Source organism: Numenius arquata, chromosome 5, assembly GCF_964106895.1.
Source record: "Numenius arquata chromosome 5, bNumArq3.hap1.1, whole genome shotgun sequence".
NCBI classification, from domain to species: Eukaryota; Metazoa; Chordata; class Aves; order Charadriiformes; family Scolopacidae; genus Numenius; species Numenius arquata.
Window position 1 is genome coordinate 591519 of NC_133580.1, and position 19801 is coordinate 611319.

Here is a 19801-nt window from a genome sequence, read left to right on the forward strand (position 1 = left end):
AGGGGTTTTCCCTCGCGTTAGAAGAGAGCTTACTGAAAAGTAGAATTACTGAAAGAGAAACGAATCCTGTGTCGCTCAATCCAGGACAGCCCGAGCGTTGGAGCCTGCGGTGTGCTGGGAAAAAGTACATCCCACCAGAATTAACACTGGAAGGGACCTTCCCCGCGCGCCCACAGAAAGGTCCCGCTGGTTTAGCGCTGCTGGGGGGTGGTATTATTCAAGGCAGCCTGGAAAACACAGCCCCCCCAGCCCACGCTCCTCCGGTTACTGTTTGACAGAGGAAGGGACCTGCCCTGTTTCCCGGCAGCTCACCTTTTTTCCGGCTGAGGAGGCAGGAGAGGTGCCACTCTGTGTGACGGGACGGAGCAGTCGCCGTCACAGCCCGTGGGGGTCACTCCCCCCGCCCAGAGCGCAAGGGACGCAGCGGTGGGGACGTAGGGTTCTGTGATACACAAGGATGCGGAGGCTTCGTCTCCGTGAATTTCTGTGTTACAAGTTACTATTCGTAAGGTAAATACACTTATAACGAGAAAAGCATTGTGCGTGTATCTATAATAGTCTCTTTTTTTTTTTTAGTATTAGTAGCAAATATATATGTTTAATTCAAAGCATTACGGTGCAGTTCATTAAGCTGCTCCCAGGAGCGAGGTTAATTGATGGCAGATGAAGTCTCTCCCTGGAGATGATCCGTGTCAGGGAGCTTGGACTCAGCCGTGTGTCCGAAGGGTGGCACAGAGGAGTTCATGCGGGGGGGGACACACACTCTCATCTTGGGTAGATAACCGGTTATTTTTACGTGGATCCATACGTGGGAAGAGGACACCAGTGCCTGGAACAGCCGCTGCCAACTTCTGCTTGCCCAGGAGGCCCCTTTGGAGGTGACGGCAGTTTCTTTGCCCTGCAGGTTGTGGCAGTTTCTTTATTTTGGGTTTCTTGAAGATTCTCCATCTGTATTTTAGCAGCCAGACGTCTCCGGTGGGTGCTTTTCCCCCCGTTATAACCCCGTCGCCTTCACTCCGACCGGGAATCAGTGTCGTCCCCTTGGTCCCCGCGAGGTCCTGGGTGTTGGGACCTCTTTTTGCTTGTTCCCTGTTGCCAGCATTCGTGGTGGACGTTCCCCCGGCCAAGCACCGAGGACCTGAGCAGAGCCAGGTCCCCTGGCTCTGCTCAGGTCCTCGGTGCTTGGCCGGGGGAACGTCCACCACCCCGTCTGCCATCGTGGCAGCTTCCTGCCCAGGTGCTCCTTGCTCACCCCCCTCCTGCTCTCCAGGGTTGTCTGGAAACGTGGCTGGAGGAGGAGGAGGAGGAGGAGGGACCTCCCCGGGGCACAGCATTGAGTGCATCGGTCCTTTCCGGCAGAGCTCCGCTTGCCCAACCTGGGAGACGCCACGACACCCAAAGGCTTTTCCCCCCGTGCCACCCGGAGAACGCTGAGCGGGACGTGCCGAGAAGCCCCCAGGTGAGGGATGCCCTAAAATCGCATTGGGGACACGCGGTCCTCAGGCTGTGCCCCCCCAAAGGGGGACACAAAAGGGGACAGTCATGGCCAGCTCGGCCACGGGAGCCATCCTCGCTGTGTTGGCTTCGCTCATCATCACTGCCAACGTGCTGGTGGCCATCGCCCTCCTTCGCCTCATCCACAAGAGCGGCTCCAAGGGGCTCTATTTTGTCCTTAACCTCGCCGTTGCGGATGCCATGGTTGGCTTCACCGTCGTGGGGCTGGTCATCGATGAGTTTTCCCAGCCCTTTTATCCTCCCCAGATCTTCTGCGTCCTGAGGATGGCTTTCGTCACCTCCTCTTCTGCTGCCTCTATCCTCTCCCTGATCATGGTGGCGTGCGACAGGCACCTGGCCATCAGGAAGCCCTTCCACTATTTCCAGATGGTGACGGGCCTGCGGGTCGGGGTGCGCTTGGTGGGGCTCTGGCTGGTTGCTGCCACCGTTGGCTTCCTCCCGGTCTTCACCCCGGCCTTCCAGAAGACACCCGACGTTCGCCAACCGAAGTGCTCCTTCTTCAGCGTCTTCCACCCTGCCTACATGCTCTCCGTCTTCTGCGCTGGTTTCTTCCCTGCCCTCTTTCTCTTCCTTTACCTCTACTGCGACATGCTGAAGATCGCCGCGGTGCACGTGCGGCACATCCGGGAGGTGGAGCAGGCAGGGCTGGCGGGGGGCTGCCCCCCGTCCCGCACCACCAGTGACATGAAGGCCATGCGCACCGTCGCCATCCTCATCGGCTGCTTCACGCTCTCCTGGCTGCCCTTCTTCATCGCCAGCATCGTCCAGACCGTCTGCCCCGGCTCCTTCCCCTACAAAGTCATCGAGAACTACCTCTGGCTGCTGGGGCTTGGCAACTCCCTCCTCAACCCCCTGCTCTACTCCCTCTGGAAGAAGGAGGTGCGGCAGCAGCTCTCCCAGCTGGCTGCAGGCCTGAAGAGCAGGGTCCTCCTTCGCCTGGGGAACGGCCGCCGCTTCCCGGGCAGAGGCACCAAGTCTCTCCCTACCGTGTCCCGCCTGCGGCTGCAGGACTGACACGGCCAGGGATGGCTGTCACCGGCTTCCCAGCTCATCTCCTGTGGTGCCACCGTGAGCTCGGGGCCGGACAGCTGTGGAGGAGACCACAGACTGGGTGGGACCATCCCGGATGCTAATTCCCAGGCGTCAGCGTGGCCAAATTCCAGCCTCCCTGCAGCCCCACGGCCCGTTTTGCACCAGCCCCAGGCACCCCGAGTTACAGGTGGGGGGACACATTAGGTTTTGCCTGGAGAGCTTCAGCCTTGTGTCTCCTGGGACCAAGCCCTCAGCACTCGCTCCACAGGCTGAGACCCTCCACCCATGGCTTCTAGCCTGCCCGGAGCTGGATCCTGCCAGCCACCCCTCTGCCTCCAGCCCCAGCTCTCTGGGGGATGAGCCCCCGGCGTGGGGCTGCTGGCCCAGCAGTGGCTCGGTCACCTTCAGCCCCCAGCCCGGGCAGCGGAGGCTGGGAGGTGTGTGTGGGTCCCAAATCCATCCCGGACCACGAGCGCTGCTGGTGGCTGCCCTTCCCAAACTCAACTCGCCATCCTCCAGCTGCATCCCAAAACCTGCTGCAGCCAAACCCGCGGCCGGGAAGGGTTCCCCCCCAGCTCCGGGTCGTGGGACACCAGAGAGGGCTCCTGCTGTCCCCGGGCAGTGGTGGGGCTGGCGCGGCGAGCGCGGAGGGGGCTGCACGCCGGGGAGAGGTGCGGGGCAGCACGGGCCGTGCTGTCGCTGTTTGGTTTGGGCTGTAAAAGTGAGTTAATGAGTAACGGGCTGGACGCTGAGCTCTGCGGCAGGGCAGCGGGAGGAAGGGCTGCCGGGGAGCAGCGGGAGGGTGCTGTGTCCCTGCGGGGCGGCGGGGCTGGGTTTGGGATTCCACGGGGTCCCTACACACGGACTCATCCCGTGGGAGCGCTTCTGCGTGCCCTGCCACCAGACTGCTGACCCTGCCAGGGACTGTGACGGTGTCTAATTGCTTCTCATAAAATCACGTCTGTTTAATCCACGTGGCAAGGTAATTTCCCTTAAAAGATGTTTCTTAGCTAAGAATGCACCCTAACCTCAAAATGAGGGTGCTGTGTGTGAAACGGGCATGTTCAGTTTGGAGAAGAGGAGGCTGAGGGGGGACCTCATTGCCCTCTACAACTCCCTGAAAGGAGGGTGTGGAGAGGTGGGTGTTGGCCTCTTCTCCCAAGGGAATAATGACAGGAGCAGAGGAAATGGTCTGAAGTTGGGGCAGGGGAGGTTTAGATTAGATATCAGGAAGAATTACTTTACTGAGAGGGTGGTCAGGCACTGGAACAGCCTGCCCAGGGAGGTGGTGGAGTCACCATCCCTGGAGGGATTTAAGAAACGTGTAGACATGGCACTTCAGGGCGTGCTCTAGTGCCCGAGATTGTTGGGTTGGGTCTCTTTGTGGGTGGGGTGTTTGCTTGTTTGGGTTTTTTTTGTGGTTTTTCTTTTTTTTTTTTTTTTTTTTGTGGTTGGACTTGATGATCTCAAAGGTCCCTTCCAACCATGAAGATTCTGTGAAATAGCAGCTGTTTCCACCTCTGTTGCTTGCCCCACCGGTAGACATGACGGCTCACGGCCATATCCAGTGAGTCCAGAACCTGCCTTGGGCACGAGGCCCTCCCCATCCTACAGGAAGAGGCCAAAATAAAACTGCCTTTTAAAAAAAACCCAAACAACAGGTCCTCTGTGGTGTTCACCTCCGCCTGAGACCAAATATCACCCGGTAGATGCTGTTCCAGGCTGTACAACACAGATCGAGCCCGGGAGGAGGCTCTGTGGGTGGACGGGCGCCTCGTGGGTGGACGGAGAAGGTGGATCCAGCCTGACTCAGCTCTGGGGAACAGCACATCAACCATCTGTACCACGCATGGCGAAGCCTCAGCTCCACTGGCTGTTGCTTTGCAGAGCCGCCCCATCCTCGCTGAGCCTCTGGGAATGCCAAAGCCCTCCTCCTCCTCCTCCTCCTCCTCTTCCTCCTCCTCCTCCTCCTCCTCCTCCTCCTCCTCTTCCTCCTCTCCAACACACTTCTTTTTTCAGTGGTGACCAGGGACAGGACAAGAGGAAATGGGCACAAACTTGAACATAAGAAGTTCCACCTAAACATGAGGAGGAACTTCTTTCCTGTGGGGGTGGCAGAGGCCTGGAATAGGCTCAGGGAGGTGGTGGACTCTCCTTCTCTGGAGACATTCAAACCCCACCTGGACACGTTCCTGTGCAACCTGCTCTGGGTGGACCTGCTTTGACAGGGGATTTGGACTAGATGACCTCCAGAGGTCCCTTCCAACCCCTTGATTCTGTGATTCCTGCGGGGATCGGCACAGGTGGTGACAATGGGGATACTTTGCACGTGGGCTTCTTGCTGCTGGCCAGGCACACAACCCGCCAAGGCCTGTGGATCTGGGACGGGAGGCCATGGGGAACATCAGGAGCCCAGGGCTGCAGTGACCATGGCATCCCCATCAGCTGCGGGCATGGTGGCTCCGGCGGCCACCTCAGTGTCATGGAGGCACAGGGCCTGGGTGGGAGAGGAGACACTTCTGCCAGGCTGTGGTGCAGGTGGAGGACATGGTGCAGCTCTCAGGGGCTCTGGTGTGGTGTCTCCTCTGCCCAAGCCTTGGGCTGGAGGAGCTGGGGCTCCGTTCCTGGGAGACCCCTCCAGATCCCACTGGGACCAGCAGCCATTCCCCGTGGGACCGTGCCTGCCGCCATCTCCTCTCCCAGAGACCGTCTCCCCCGGTGCCCTGCGGGTCCCGAGCATCCCCCGGCCTCTCTGGGGCAGCCAGAGGCGGGTGGGTGCCCCCGAGGCCATGGCGTGAGGAAGGACAGGGTGGAAGAGGGACAGAGGGAGGGCGCTTCCCCCGCTTGCTGTCCCTCAGCTGAATGAACGGCGTTTGCTGCCAGCCCGTTCCCTGCTCCTGACACACCGGGGCTCCCCGCTGTCAGACCCGCTCCCCGGGTGCCACAGCCAGTGTCACCCCCCGGGACGAGACATGGGTCAATTATTTCCGAGTTGGGTGCTCACTGGTTTCCCACAAACCAAGCGCCCCCATCAGAGCTCTCCGGGCAGTTTTTATACACCTTTTAACATCGCCGTTATGTTACTACCTCCTCCCCGTATTGGAGAGGTCAGTGATTTACACCCAGTTACCCCGCCAGGTTCTGGCCACCACAGACGCTCAGGGGAAGGGCCTTCACCGGGGCCGGGGGCTCCTTGACCCACAGGCGTGATTTTTTGCTATTATAATGAAGGGATCTCGGCTTGGGGCGCTCAGAATTTTCACTTTCCTGCCAAGTTGGTTAAACTTGTCAAAACACGCCGGTTAGCGCCATCTTCAAGGCCCTCGGGCCCGTGTGTCCCAGGATGCGCCTCCTCCAGAACACGCCCCCCTTGATTTGGAGTTCTTTCGTCAACTCACGCTTGAGAGATTCAAGGATAAAATCCTCGTTATTCATGAGAACACACACGTGGCCTTTCAACACCAGTCGCTAATAACATTTCAGGGCCCGGCGGTGCCCCGGCAGGCCTGGGCGCCGCGGGCGGACACGGCGGCTGGAGGACCGGCCGCGGGGTCCGCCACCGTCCCGGCGTGCTCTGCGCGCGGCGCCCCGCCCCCCCCGCGCGGCGACAGCCAATGGGAGCGCGCGGCAGGACCGGTGGGCGGGGCGGATGTTCGGCGATGGCGGCCGCGGCGGGGCCGGCGGTGCGGCTGGGCCCGGGTCGGGCGGTGAGTGAGTGTGGGGCCGGGGAACCGGAGGCGGCCGCCGGGCCTCGCTGGGTCCGGGAGAGCGGCCGAAGGGCGGCCCGGAGCTGGCCTGCTGCGGCCGCCCGGCGGGGGAGGCTGTGGGCGGCGGGGCGGCGGTTTGGGCCTGGAGCGCCTCAGCGGGCCGGGACGGCGGGGCTCTTCCGGCGGGTTCGTGGGGCGGAGGGGCGGCAGCGGGGGCTGGCCCCGGCCCTCCGCCGCCCGGGGCTTTTTCTTCCGCCTCTCACGCCTCCGCAGGGTTCGGTCCCGTGTCCCCCGGCGGGGGTGTTGGCCTCCTGGTCGATACCGGCCTTCGTCAGCGGGGTGTCTTTGGGTAGCAGCATCTCCCAACACCGTCACGGGAGTCCTCAGGGCCCCCGGGGACCCGCTGGCCGTGATGGCATCTGCAGTGCTCCGCACCGTGGTGGTCCGTTGGGTGGTGGGGAAGCTGCTGTGAAAGGTTTATTCTGGGTGGGGAGTCCCCAGGCGGCGTTTGGGGTCCAGTGGCAGTTACAGCGTCCCAAGGTGGTACTAGAGGGAGGGAAAAATGAATCGCATTTAAATAAACTATTGAACTGACTGTTGCGCAGGCTGCTTCTGATACTCCCAGAGTGGTTGGTTTGCAAAGGGTGGGGATGAGGTGGCAGCAGCTTCTCCCCCACTGGGTGTAATTGGTTGGGTGTAAGAGGTTTGGTGTAACTGGCTGTATTCTCTCCTGAACAGCGTGCAGGCTCAGCTGTGCCCAGCCGTGTATCTCAGCTTGTGCTGGATCCCTTCTGCTGCATGTTAGGAGCACTGTTACCTGCGGGCATGCTAATACTAGTAGCCACAGCTGCCGGTGGGCTGTAACTCGCCCACAGCCCCATTCTATAAAGATCTTTTGACTATGATTCATATGCGTGTGCATGCACGCATGTGTTTGGCTCCTCAAGCATTATACTCGAGCTTCTTTATATTTATCTGTTTGTCAATGTCTTAATTATTTTGTTCATATTTTGGTCGTGTGTGAGGGTCCAGCTGTTGACAGCAACGTACCCGCAGATTGTGCTGCAGAGAAGTGCTTTTGTTCTTTAGTGCCATATGTTTGTCACACAGACACATTGGTCCTTGACTGGATTACTCATCACTTCACACACTTTCTGGCTCCCCCGTCCTTCACTTGTGCAGCTACAATAATTTTCCAGCCTGCAGAACGCTGCAGCAGAGCCATGAGACGATGGGTAAAATGCAGCCTGGGGTAGGAGTTTGTCCAGCAAGCTTGCATTCCTTCCTGCTCCAGCCTTTCATCTCTTCCCCACTCTGGAAGCTGGCTGGCTGGGTTTTCTGTTTCCTAATGTTTTGTTTGAGGGATTTTGTAACATCTCATTAAAATGCCCTCTGTGTTAAGCTGTTGAAAGCTCTCACTGAAAGGTCAGGTTTCTTGGTTTAAGGTCATGTTTTTGGTATGGGTGACTTGAGCCCCTGGAAGGGGTGAAGTTCAATCTCTGAGTGATTTCGAAGATAAGGTGTTGCTAGAGAGGCATTCTGTGCACCTTCCAAAGATGGTGTGAGATTTCTTCCCTAATCCCCAACTTTTCTGCTGACATTTTTCCGGTGCCAATGTGTCTGTCCCACAGTGACACTTTCCCACCGCGTCCAGCTGCTCTGCACTCGACCAGGACAAAGCTGCAGCCACCAGCCCTGGTGCTGGTGCTGCCCCTCTGTGAGGCACTTGCCCCTCAATCCAGGTTTCTGCACTGGGATTTTCCAATGATCCTGATTGCTGGCTCTGCCAGGGTTTTCTTTGGGACTTCTCTCTTTTCTTCTTCTTCCCTTTTTTCCCCCAGCATTAGTCCTGCGTGCCTTTGCCTGACAGGTTTCTTCCTCTAGCCTTTCAAAAATACATTTCTGAAAATATGAGTGTTTGAGCGTTTGTTCCAAAGCGGCAGGAATTGCTCTCTGTGCTGTGAGTGGGACTGCTGGGATGGGAGGGATGTGACCGACGAGGTGCCAGGAGTCAGGCACGTGTCCCCCCCGGAGCCTGGAGTCCCCTGCTCTGTACCCGGGCGACAGAGGACGAGCCGCTCACCCCTTGCAAGTCCTACTCTTAGTGCAAAACGATTTCTAGACGTTGTGTGGAGAGGGAAGGTGGTTTGACAGAGCCACGTGAGGATCCTAAAACCACTCTGCGGAATATTTAGTATTTGTGTGATGGCTGGGGCGCTGCTGGGGGCTGCCCCTGAGGAGGCAACGAGGGCTGGGTGTCTGGGTCTGTGCTGGTGTACACACCTGTGTGCATACACACACTGGGAAAGAATGTCTGTCCTTTGGTTTGGGTTATAACGGTAAGCAAACGGCACAGCTCATACAGGACTTGATCGCGTCTCTGTTTTTGCTGCTGTGGAGATACAGTTGTGGAAATATGCCATTTGCTTGAAAACACTGCAGATAGCAGTTACTGAATGCCGTGTTTTCAGGGTCAAAGAAGAAAGGGACTCTTTGTGTCTCTCTTCTTTTTTTTTTTAGCAGTGCCCTTCTAGAATAATTAGATTGTGTGAAGTTAATATTTCTTTTGAGTACGAGCTCCCAGAATGAAGGGCAGTGAGCGGGGTGCTCCTTACCATCACCAGAACGTCATCTTCCAATGCGAAGGCAGCTAATCTCAGGCATGCAAACAGGGTTTATTTAACTGCGTGCCAGCGCTTTAAAGCATTGATGTATGAAATCCCTTGCGAATTCAGATGTACTTGCTGCTAATCGCTTCTCCACCTGCTCGTCCACCTCCACCCCCCACACCCCGGAATCTGCCTATCGGCGTCGGTCACTGGAGACTGATGGGGACACGTGCAGCCGCCGCTTGCCAGCTCCAGTCCCAACCTGTGCTCTCCATGCCTGGCTTGAGAGTTTCACTGTCATTAGGACCCAATCTCCCTGTTGTGCTCGGAGCTGGAGCTCGGGGGCTTGCGTGGAACTGCGCTGAGTGTGGGAGCTCAACCCCAGGCTCCATCTTTTAAACAACCAAGCCAGCTGGGAGCGGCAAAACTGGCTGAAATACTGAAATATGATCAGCATCTTGCCATGTTTCTCCTGCAGTACGCAGGTACGGTGCGGGTCTGTGTGCTTTCCTTCAAAGTGCCTTTCTCCAATAGTGTCTTGTTAGTGTTGTCAGCATGAAGGGGTGTATGGAGTTGACAGAATTTGGTCAAAAGTCCGCTGGTCTCACCGGCTCCTGGGTCAGACTGGTGATTATGAAGCTCTAACCGTGATACTTAATCCAGGAGCACAGCAGAAAAGCGCGCACGAGCCCAACAGTAGATTGTGAACCTGGGAATAAGTCTCAGAAAGCAAATCGTTGGTATTGAAACGTAATTTCAAAAGCCTCAGTGTCTTCTCTCCTTTCCCTTCTTTGCTGTTTTCTCTGTGTTTTTGAATTGATTCCTGCAGATGCCGTGTACTTTGGTTTCTTCTGAATTGTGTTTCTTTAGAGCTGAAAACAAGCAGTGTGAAATCAGATGGCAGATTGTATCCTGGAATCCAGTTTATTTCTAAATTGCATTTCTAAACATGCAGAAAAGAAAAGGGACCCCTGTTCGTGCTGAGCAATACTTATTTCATATATTTGCCAATGTTGGCAAAAGGTAAATCCATATTTATAGCAAAGCCTGTGTCAGCCCATTTCTTAAGTTCCTCTTGATGCTGGGTAAGAGAGAAGTTTGATGAGCGGGCATAATCTGCGTGGGCTTTTCCAGTGTGTCAGGAAAATGCTTTTAGGTATGACCAAGTCTCAGAGTATCTGTTACTTTTTCCTTTGAGTTACTGGGGAGAGATTCGTGTACCTGCTTTTTATTAACTAGTTGGATGTCAAGAAACCCATGGAGCGTCTGACCGGCAGCAGTGCGAGGTTGCTGTCGGTGTGGGTTTCCCCCGGCTGAGCTGGTTTGGTGTCTCTAAAGCAGCGCTAGGCTTGTGGTGTCCTCTGAGCGAACATGAGTCAACCCAGCAGGGGAGATGTTGCAAAGCTGGTGAAGTGGAAGCTCTGTTGGGCTGCTCTTTCCCTGTACAGACCCAGTGAGCTGCACACCTGCCTTTGGGCAGAAGCAGTGTCAGCGTGCTCAGCTCTCGGTAAGAGGAACGATCTGTAAAACGGTGCTTTTCAGTTCACGTTGTTGACTATTTCTGATTTCTTTTTTTCACTGGTCAATAAGGCAAACGGCCAAGCTCTTAGCAGGTTGGAAAACGAAGTCCCGTCCAGGGTCTGGCACGGGACCCGACAAGGGTAGGTCCTTCCCTTGATTTATGCCTGGAACATTTAGACTTTTCCTGTCTCTCCCCAGGCCCTTTCTCAACGTGTGCTGTGAAAGCCACAGCCGTATATAGCGCCGGCACAGACCTGGATCGATACCTACCCCGGGGCTCGGCAGGGCGGGCATTGTTCAGGGTATTTAGGACAGTGGGAGGCTGCCGTAAGACAGGACTTGGCAGCTATTCCCGGAGATGAAGCCCACCTACAGCACTCTGCTGCTGCTGGGCGAGAGCACTTGCTGGTTGTCATTCCCTCCTCAGCTTTAAGCGTCTCCGTTGTTTTTCCCTGACCCATTTTTCTAGCGAGGAATCTTCTAGTCCAAGTTGGTTTTTAAAAAAACTTTAGGCACTGCATTATGGCGGCTCTTGATATGAAAACCCTCATTTTTCTCCTCCTCCCCCCTCAGCTCCTGCATAGCGAGTACAGAAATGTGCTGATCTCTGCCTTTCCTGGCTGGCTCTCCCCAGAGCCTCAGTAAAGCTGCATAAAACCCCGAGGCTTGTTCCTGTGCCAGTGGTCCCTCCCTCCCCGAGCAGAGCAGAGACCTCAAAATAGCTGAGGATGCTTCCGTAAGGTGGGCGTGAAGGAGAAGTGCTGGTGCCTCGCAGTCCTACTGGCTGGTCTGCCAGCTTTTATCCCGCTCTGTGCCCAGGAGAGGAGCTTTTCTGCAGCTTCAGCTTTCTCCTGTGCGTGTTCCTGGTATCCAGAGGGACGTGGCTGAGCTCAAGCTGAACGGCAGCTCTCTGAAACGGCGGGAGAGAGGCGGGCGGTTCTGAGGGTGGCTGTCGTCTGGGGCATTTACCCATTGTAGGGTGGAAAACCTGACCTGATGAGGAGTTTCTTGCTCTTGGGACAGGCAGCTGTGCACAGGGACTTCTACTGCCCACCATAACCACCCTGGCAGAGATTTGGACGTGTGTCATGAAGTAAATGACAGTTGCTATAGAGGAAGGCAATTCTGTGACCATCAGCAGTAGCTCCTGGCTTTCTCTGCTCACAGAGCCTGGAGCAAAAAACAGGGCAAGGTGCCTGTGGAGGAGGTCTTGGGATCCTGGAAGCTCTTCTTGGAGGAGCTACCAGGATCTTTAAACCTTCCATGCTAATGCAGGGGTTCATAGGAAGGGATTCTTGCCACCTCGAAGTGGCGGTTGGTCTGTGAGGTATCAGTTGTAGGAAAGTCAATCATTTATTCTGGAAATCTGAGAGCAATATTATAATTTTTGTCTTTGTTCATACTCTCGTTGTACTGGATTGTTTGGTGAGACAGGACCCTTGTTACATGGCTTGAGGTTGAAAACAACACTGAGTCCTCCAGTGGGAACAAAAACGAGGGTTTTATCTCTGACCTCTTTGCTGATCTTGGTGTGGTCTCTCAAGGAGGATGACCTAAGCCATGGCTTGATGAGACAGAGCCTGGATCTGGATTCCTGGTACCGGTGCCTTCATCACACCCTGCGTGGTCACCTTCGAGCATTAATCTGACACCGTGAATTTGTCCCAGCGCAAGAAATGTTGCTGCATTCACGTCTGGGGATCATGTGTTGCATCTGTCAGGGAGCATATCTGATTACGTTTAATGGAGAGCCCATAAATAATAAATTTTTTGGAAATGGGCTGTTTGTGAAGAGGTTGGAGCCAGTCCACAGTGTGTTCTCCCAGGGGTGTCTCTGGTTTTCTTTGTGATGCTTTTGCTGGGGTTTGCCCAGCAAAGGGTGGTGCACACCCGTTGGTGGGTAGACACGCGTTTGTTGAGGCAGAGCTCCATCGCTGCTTGTCCCCATCCTTCCCTGTGCCCCTGCGTGGGAAAACACACTTTCAAGTTCAATGTTGCCTTTTCCATCAGCTGGGTGATAACAGAGGTAAATCTTACAATTGCTCCTTTTCTCCCCGCTCCTTTGCTGTGCACGAACTCTCTCTATTTATAACCTGCTGCATTCGAGAGTTGTTTCCCTGAGCTGTCATGACCTCAGTGATATTTTGACTTTGGGGTGTTTAAGAAGCAGCATTGTAGGCATCTTGCATGGTCAGGCGTGACTATTGTTGTTGCCAGCCGAATAGTACTTATTTTTGGCTGGTTCTTGCGTTCTCACCTTTCAGTAGCTGAGGGAGGAGCCCCTTCGGGCTCTCTGTAGCCACTCTCCTGTCTATTTACAGCTGTACACAGCAACCTTGTTTATTTACAAGTTCTTGGAAGTGGAATCCTCTGGAATAGAAGTCACGATGCTGCAGGGTGTGTGTGTGTCTAGAGAAAGGTTTGGTACAAATGCCTTGGCCCATCAGTGCGGTGAGACGGCATAATTGTCATCTTTGCTGCTCCCCTAGTTCTGCTCCAAACAGCATTTTCTCAAATGTCTTTTTTTTTTTTTATAATCCAAACTGTCCATTTCTTTAAAGCTGTCTCATTCAAATGCCTCTTGCATCAAAAACAACTTATTCCTTTCCCCACTTCCACTGTATCAACTACCACATCGGCACCTTCCTCTGCAATTTTTATTTCCTCCAGAACTGAGTTTTCCTATAAATCTTTTAATTTTCATTACAGGGTGATCAGGATCATTTAGGGAGGTCCTGTAACCATTTAAACAACTAGTTGGCCGTCGTAGGATGGTGCTGGAAAAGAACGTTGGGCTTCAAAACTCTTACAGACACCTGAAACTGTGCTCAGGGGGCTCGCAGGAGAGAAGATGGGAGCAGAGCCCAAAATCCATATTTTTGAGCAATATTTGAACTATTGTTTACTTGATATTTCAAAGTGTGCTTTATAGTTAGTGAATATTTTAAAAGTTGCACTATTTTTGAAACCTAATTCTGGTCTTCCTGGGTCTGTGTGGGCTGTGGTGTCTCCTTCACCAGGATCCTTCCTGGAGAACATGTGTTGTGTTGGTGTTTCCCCCAAGATCGTGAGGTATCTTGGCTCATCAGGGGGATGGTGGATGATGGAGCCGGACTCCTTTCAGTGTTTCCCGGCGATAGGACAAGGGGCAACGGGCACAAGCTGGAACATAGGAATTTCCATTCAAATATGAGGAAAAACTTCTTTCCGGTGAGGGTGCCAGAGCACTGGAACAGGCTGCCCAGGGAGGTCGTGGAGTCCCCTTCTCTGGAGATTTTCAAGACACACCTTGTGCAGTCCCGAGTGATGTGCTCTGGGCAACCCTGCTTTAGCAGGGGAGATGGACTAGACGATCTCTAGAGGTCCCTTCCAACCCTGACAATTCCGTGAAATATGGACATCTGTGTCTAAACCCAACGTACAGTGTGCTTTGGGGATCTTGGTGGTACATACCATCTTAGATGTCCTGGGTTTAGATCTTTACCTTAGTTTTACTTACTTTATATGGATCAATTTGTTCTTGAGTAAACCTGGCTCCCTGGTAGACCTGCTCTATTATCAATAACAGACTCTGAGCAACAGCATTCAAGGCTCTGTCTTTGCTGTGGTTCCTAAAATGAGTGTCTGGAGGCACTGCCAGCATCTCTGCCATCCTCAGGCTGGGGATGGCAGGAGGTGACGGGATGGGAATCATGGACAAGTCGGTGCCCACAAAGGAGACTTGAGCCCTGAGGCTGAAGAAATTTGTCTGGACTCTGATAGTGGCTCCATCGCTTGACTGAGGAGGAGTTTGGTCCAGTCTGTGAGCTCCCCTCTTTGGGGTGCGTGCTGCAGAGTGTCCTTCCTCGGCTACGAAGGGGGGCGACTGCTTGCCAGACTCCTTGGATAAAAATTGCGATAGCACCTTATGGTTTTAAAGATCATCTAAGAAGTGCCTTGCTTTTTGCTAGTAAATAATTCCAGGTGGATTCACAGCTGGTGACAAATCGGGTGAAACTCAAGTAACTGTTGAAAATTATATTCCTGGTTTGGAAGAAATAGGAAAAAAAATCTGGCCTTTGAGTTTCCGAACACAAAATACTGTACAATGGGGGAAATGCACCCCTCGTTTACAGTCTCAAACAGTTTGATTCGTGTGGGTGTTGGGATTAATGTTTGTGAGTGATATTTTGTAGTGGTATCAGTGTAAGACTGAGATCAGGCGTAGCTGGGGACAGTAAACAGGTACGGTTCCTCCAGGGGCTTGAAGGGCTGCGTGTACCTGGGACTGGGCATTTCTCTTCTTACTGTGATCATGAGCCATCACAAACAGATTTAAAGAAAGTCCCTGAGTGTATTTTTCTCTTTTTAGGTTTAAACCATCTGTCCTTTGATCCCGCCAGCAGCAGCAAGTCTCTGCAGCTGGGCAGTGCTGCTGGCCCACGGGTGACGGAAAGCCCGGCCGAGAATGGAAGTGATTTGGGCAAGAAGAGGAAGAGAACGAATGTCCCTCCAGGTGAGCCCTGGAGCAGCTCGGTGGCTGGCAATAGAGCAGGCAGGCACAGGAATACAGACCGAAATGCTGCTGTGCTCTGCAGAGAAAAAGAACAAGCACGTGGCTTGGTGGGACGTGGAAGTAGGGAGCTAAAGGCCTGGCTGACCCAGCTGAATCACTGAAGGAGATCTGGATGCTTAATGAAACCCCATGTGTGTATGATGCTAATAGTTCCTCCTGGGTTGGCAGATAACCTTGCCAGACCTGAGGCAGTGTCACTGGTTCCTCTGCTGTCAGCAATGACATTGTTCTGTGCCGCGTTTCCCCTTTTGGCGTGGAAGAGAAGTGTCTTTGGCAGTGGCAGTGCCCTCTGCTGGAACACACTGCCCATCTCTGCTAAATCCACTGCTGTTTCGGCAGTTTATACCTGCTGGATGTTTGTCCTTTGTTCCTAAATCTCTTGGGAGGAATCAAAGTGTCCCCTTTACCTTTAATCCTGTTCCTTTAAGGCCCCTTAGAGCTGTTGATTGTAGTGGATGAACCGTAATTTATTCAGCTGCTCTTGGAAGTCAGTGTTTTCATAGACCTGTAAAATGTTGTCTGCTTGAGAGGGACACAGCTGGGGTGGGTGTTTTTCATTTGGCTCTTTCCTATCTGTTAGGTTCACCTGGTTTTGGATGCTGATACTGCAGAGCCTCATGGGCAGCGTGTGCCCTGCGGAGATGTTCAGACAGGCGCTAAGCTCTTGGTCTCTTTTTTTCCCCTCTCGGCAGATGGTGGCCGAAATCTAAGCCTGGAGTCAGTTCCGATGGGCCTGCCGATGTCCGACCCGAGCGCCTGGAGCACCGCCATGAACAACCTGGGGATGGCCCCCATGGGGATGACAGGACAGCCCCTCCTGCCCGGTACGTCTGCTCAGCCGGGCCCTGCCGCCTCCACCTGCAAACACGTCTTTGGGAAAAACCTTTTCAGATGAGTTAGATAAATGCCTACTGCCTACAAAAAGCTGTGTTTGAAATGCATTAATGTCTGCAAGTGATTTATTTGGAGGCCAGTGTTTTAAAGCTGTTTCCAGAAGAAGAGAGAATACATGGGTTTTGATGCAAACAATAGTTACTGAGAGGAGCTCTTGATACAGGCATTAGGAGGGTCCCACACAGAGCTCAGGAAACCAGTAACACCAAGTAAATCATTATTCTAAGCTGTATTGGAGCTGCTTAAAAGAAAGAGTGGGAGGGAGATGAAGAGGAGAGCAGTAGGGCAGCGAAATGGGTATGTCAGGAATTGGGTGGAGGTTTCTGCTCCAGAAATGAGCACCTCGTGGTCCTGAGCACATGTGCATGGGTGAGTCCTCCTGTCCGGGAGCTGTTACAGAGCACCTGAGGAGCAGAGCTGTGCTGTACCTGGTTTCTCAGCAGCGCAGGATGCCTGCACATCAAAATCCTGCAATGAAACGACTGTTTCAGTGTTTTACTGCATTAAGCGCTTGAGGAGGATGCTGTTTCCTGCCTGAATAATTGCAGGCTCACCCGGGGAGGGAGTGTCTCTGTTGGCAGCGCTCTGCAATCCTATTTCTGCTCTTTTGGCACAGAGCAGGCAGTTTGCTGTGCAGCTGGTATTATATTTAACTGAGAGCATCGCTTAAGTTGCTGCAAGTTTTGCCTGCAGTCTGTACTCCTGTCCCTGAGGCCTTGTTTTGCGTTTGCCCTTGCTGTAGGGGTGGTGTTTTCATGGCATTCTCCTGCTCACATGTTTCTGACAAGTAATAGTCAATACAAATCTGTCCTAGATACAAACACGAGTTTGAATTCAGTCTCCCATTCCCTGCTGTAAGAGTAGGGGAAGGCTTCTGAGTGGCGTTGGTTTTGATCCTTTTGAGATTTGGAGATCTGCACCTGACACAACCCGGAGGGTTTTGGAAGGAGCAAAATAACTTCTTTTTGATCTGGCTGCGAGAGAGCTGGGAAGGTTTGGACACTAGATGGAGGTGGTGTCTACAGAGTGGAAAAGGAAGTAGTTTCTTTGAACAGAGAAAACCTATTTGGCTGAGGCAATTGGCAATGAAGCAGTTTCTAAAAAGTTGTTCTCTGGTGCGTTCCATTACAATATTCCCTCTCTGTTGCTGTTTATCCGGGTAATTTTCACTGCCACGTGTGGGGAGAGTACTCCGTTTGCTGTCTCAACAAACAGTTACTGTTTGAGTCCAAACCACTCCCCGACTCCCTGATTCTCTCTCCTGTTTAGATTTTGATCCAGCTCTTGGGATGATGACTGGGATCCCTCCCATCAACCCCATGATGCCAGGCCTGGGGATCGTCCCACCCCCCATCCCTCCGGACATGCCTGCTGCGAAGGAGATCATCCACTGCAAGAGCTGCACTCTCTTCCCACCCAACCCACGTAACTCTCTATTCATCTTTTCTCCTGTTCCTGGCTATATAGGAATACCTCTGCGTGTATCTATGTATAAAAAACTTGTATATGAGAGAGGAGCCATTACGTTGCCTGGACATAGCAGCTCTGGGGAGGGGGCCACCATGGGCTAGGTGCTGGCCAGCAGGTGATGGAGCAATAGGAAAAGCCTCCTCTTGTCACTGAGCGTTTGCCATTTCAGTAAATAGCCTTTTCTGTTGTTAGATTGGTAAGGACTGGGGAAAAAAGCATTCCGGTCCCTGGATATTTGAACTCTAATCTTCACGATGTGGTTCTTGCCTGTGTTATCCAAGGCTTCCAAGACAACGAGCCCTTGGAGGGAAGGGGCTGGATCAGCCAGCGTGGTCCGTGCCCTGGGGTTTGCAGGATGTGATGGAAGGGGAGTAGAGGCAGTTGGAAAGCAGACAGGGGATGTTTGATAAGGTTATGAAGGTTTACTGGAAAGGGGATTAAACTTGGATTTCAGGGAAAACCTGGCAGCTGTGGTCAGTGTTACCCTGAGAGGGGAACCTCAGCATCTCGTGGAGCTTCTGAGTCCTTCCTGGAGGCCACTGTACAAGCTGGTTCTGGACTGGGCGAGCTCCTGGCCAGGCACTGTCTTGCACCTTTTTTTGTGAAGTAGGAGTAGGGCATTAAAGGGAGCTGTTGGCGCAGGAGAAATGGGTTGTACAGAAAAGGAGGTTAAAGATGTTGTTTCATAAGGCTGTAGCAAGTCAGGGATTAGGCTCAATGTGGGAACCAAAAGGAGCCATTTCCAAACAAACAAAAAATAATCCTAATAATTGCATTTGGAAGAACTTTGCTGGAAATACGCCAAAGAATTAAAAGAATGTAATAGAACTATTTGTTGAATAAATATGTAAGTAGTGTAATTCTGTGAACTTAGCCAGGGGCGATAGATCTCAGCATTTAGGAAATTCATTTAGGATTTTCCAGATGTTAAGAAACACCAGGCAAGAAGCGCATAGTCCTTCTCAGCCTTCATGTACTGGGTTGGAAGGGTCTCGCTTGCCAGGTGGGCACCTGGTCATGGCAATGGGTTCAGTGCTGGAGAAACCCTTCTCCAAGTCACAGCAGTCTCACACAATCTCTTTTGTGTGCTGCAGGGTTCGAGGTGGGTAGGTGAGTGTACTCAGCAACCTGCTTCTGGCGAACCACACTTAACTGTCTGCCTGCTTTTCTGTTCTGTGGTTAGTTTTAGCCATACAGGTGAAAAAAAAAAAAAATTAATTCCTTCTACACCCTAGGCTGTAGCCATTTCCTTCATCTCTTCCTTCCGTAATATCTTTTTAGTCAAAATTTGGTTCATGACCTTCCCTTAATATTAATACTTTTGTACCCCTTACAGACTGCTGTGTAGCTTTTTGCCTTTTAGGATCCTCTGCATATTTTTTCTATATATACTTTATGTTAGGACAGCCCTTCAAGCTGTGCTTGTGTAGCACCTCCCGTGCTCAAGCTTGGATCTGCTGGTGCCGCTCATGTTCTGCGGCAGGAGCTCAGCGAGCCTTTGCTTGTGCTGGGAGAGCGCCGGGAGGGCTCCAGGCTCCTGAGATCCCCTGTGTGCAAACAGCCTGGCAAATGTGCTTGTTCTCCTATCGCACCTCGGCAGTGCTAGAGGTCACTGCTCCGTGACGTCAAATACTGAGTGTATGTTGGAAGGAGCCAGGAAGGCACAGTCGTCTCTCAGGAGAGGTGGGCAGATGAGAGGAACGTGTGCTGACGAAGCAAAAACTAACCCGGTCTGCTGTCTCTCTCCTGCTCTTTCCAGATCTGCCCCCTCCAGCCACAAGGGAGAGGCCCCCCGGGTGTAAGACGGTGTTTGTGGGGGGGCTGCCAGAGAACGGAACCGAGCAGATCATCATGGAGGTGTTTGAGCAGTGCGGGGAGGTCATAGCTATTCGGAAGAGCAAGAAGAACTTCTGTCACATCCGCTTTGCTGAGGAGTTCATGGTGGACAAGGCCCTCTATCTTTCTGGTAGGTGTGTTTCTGTCTCGGGTGGCAGCTTCAGCTCTGGGACAGAGACGTAACGACTTGTTTGTGGTTACAGTGATGGGCTTTGCAACTGGGAGATTTGTCTGATGTTGTGTCACTTCCCCTTTTTTCTGCTGCTATTGCATTTCTGCTTAAATACATGAAAGCAGCTCCTGGGAGGAAAGCCAGCAGTGCTTTGTGACCTTGGGTACTGCAAACCACTGCGAAATACTGGGATGAGGTACAATAAGAGTCCGTCCCCGTCCTACCTGGATAAATGTCCGGCCAATTCTGTAGATAATGCTTAAGGGTCCTATAAAAACTGGCAGTTGCTCTCAGTTAATTGGATGGTGTGCTTCACTTTATTCAATATTTTTTTCCCTGTTAATCATCAGAGCTGAAACACCCGGGCTCCCCTGGCCTCGGGAGCCCCTGCTCTGCACCTGTAGGGCTTTAAGAGGTTTGTTTGGTGGAGGACAGAGACCTCGTGGTTGGTGTTCACAGACTCTGTGACTGGCAGATTGTGTGTTTCCGG

The 19801-nt window shown here is 53.1% G+C and overlaps 2 protein-coding genes across 4 annotated transcripts in view; both read left to right on the top strand.

Annotated features, from left to right (window-relative positions):
* Positions 1–1542: 1542 nt before the first annotated feature.
* GPR119 (G protein-coupled receptor 119) lies at positions 1543–2529 on the top strand. Its single transcript, XM_074148219.1, has one exon. The coding sequence runs from the start codon at positions 1543–1545 to the stop codon at positions 2527–2529; it is 987 nt and encodes a 328-aa protein (XP_074004320.1).
* A 3662-nt stretch (positions 2530–6191) lies between these two features.
* Positions 6192–19801, top strand: part of ENOX2 (ecto-NOX disulfide-thiol exchanger 2) — a 28834-nt gene continuing 15224 nt past the window's right edge. The window contains exons 1-5 of one of the 3 annotated variants that reach the window (XM_074148260.1): positions 6192–6254; positions 14736–14879; positions 15632–15763; positions 17103–17258; positions 19063–19269. In XM_074148260.1, coding sequence (XP_074004361.1) covers positions 6197–6254; positions 14736–14879; positions 15632–15763; positions 17103–17258; positions 19063–19269 — 697 coding nt within the window. In that variant the 5' untranslated portion in view covers positions 6192–6196. Of the gene's footprint in view, positions 6255–9209; positions 9349–14735; positions 14880–15623; positions 15764–17102; positions 17259–19062; positions 19270–19801 lie in introns of those variants that run through there. The other 2 variants (XM_074148261.1, XM_074148262.1) reach the window with 2 other exon arrangements.

Bases quoted from the DNA above. Each gene is read 5' to 3' on its own strand.
- GPR119 (XM_074148219.1), top strand. From the start codon at position 1,543: ATGGCCAGCTCGGCCACGGGAGCCATCCTCGCTGTGTTGGCTTCGCTC.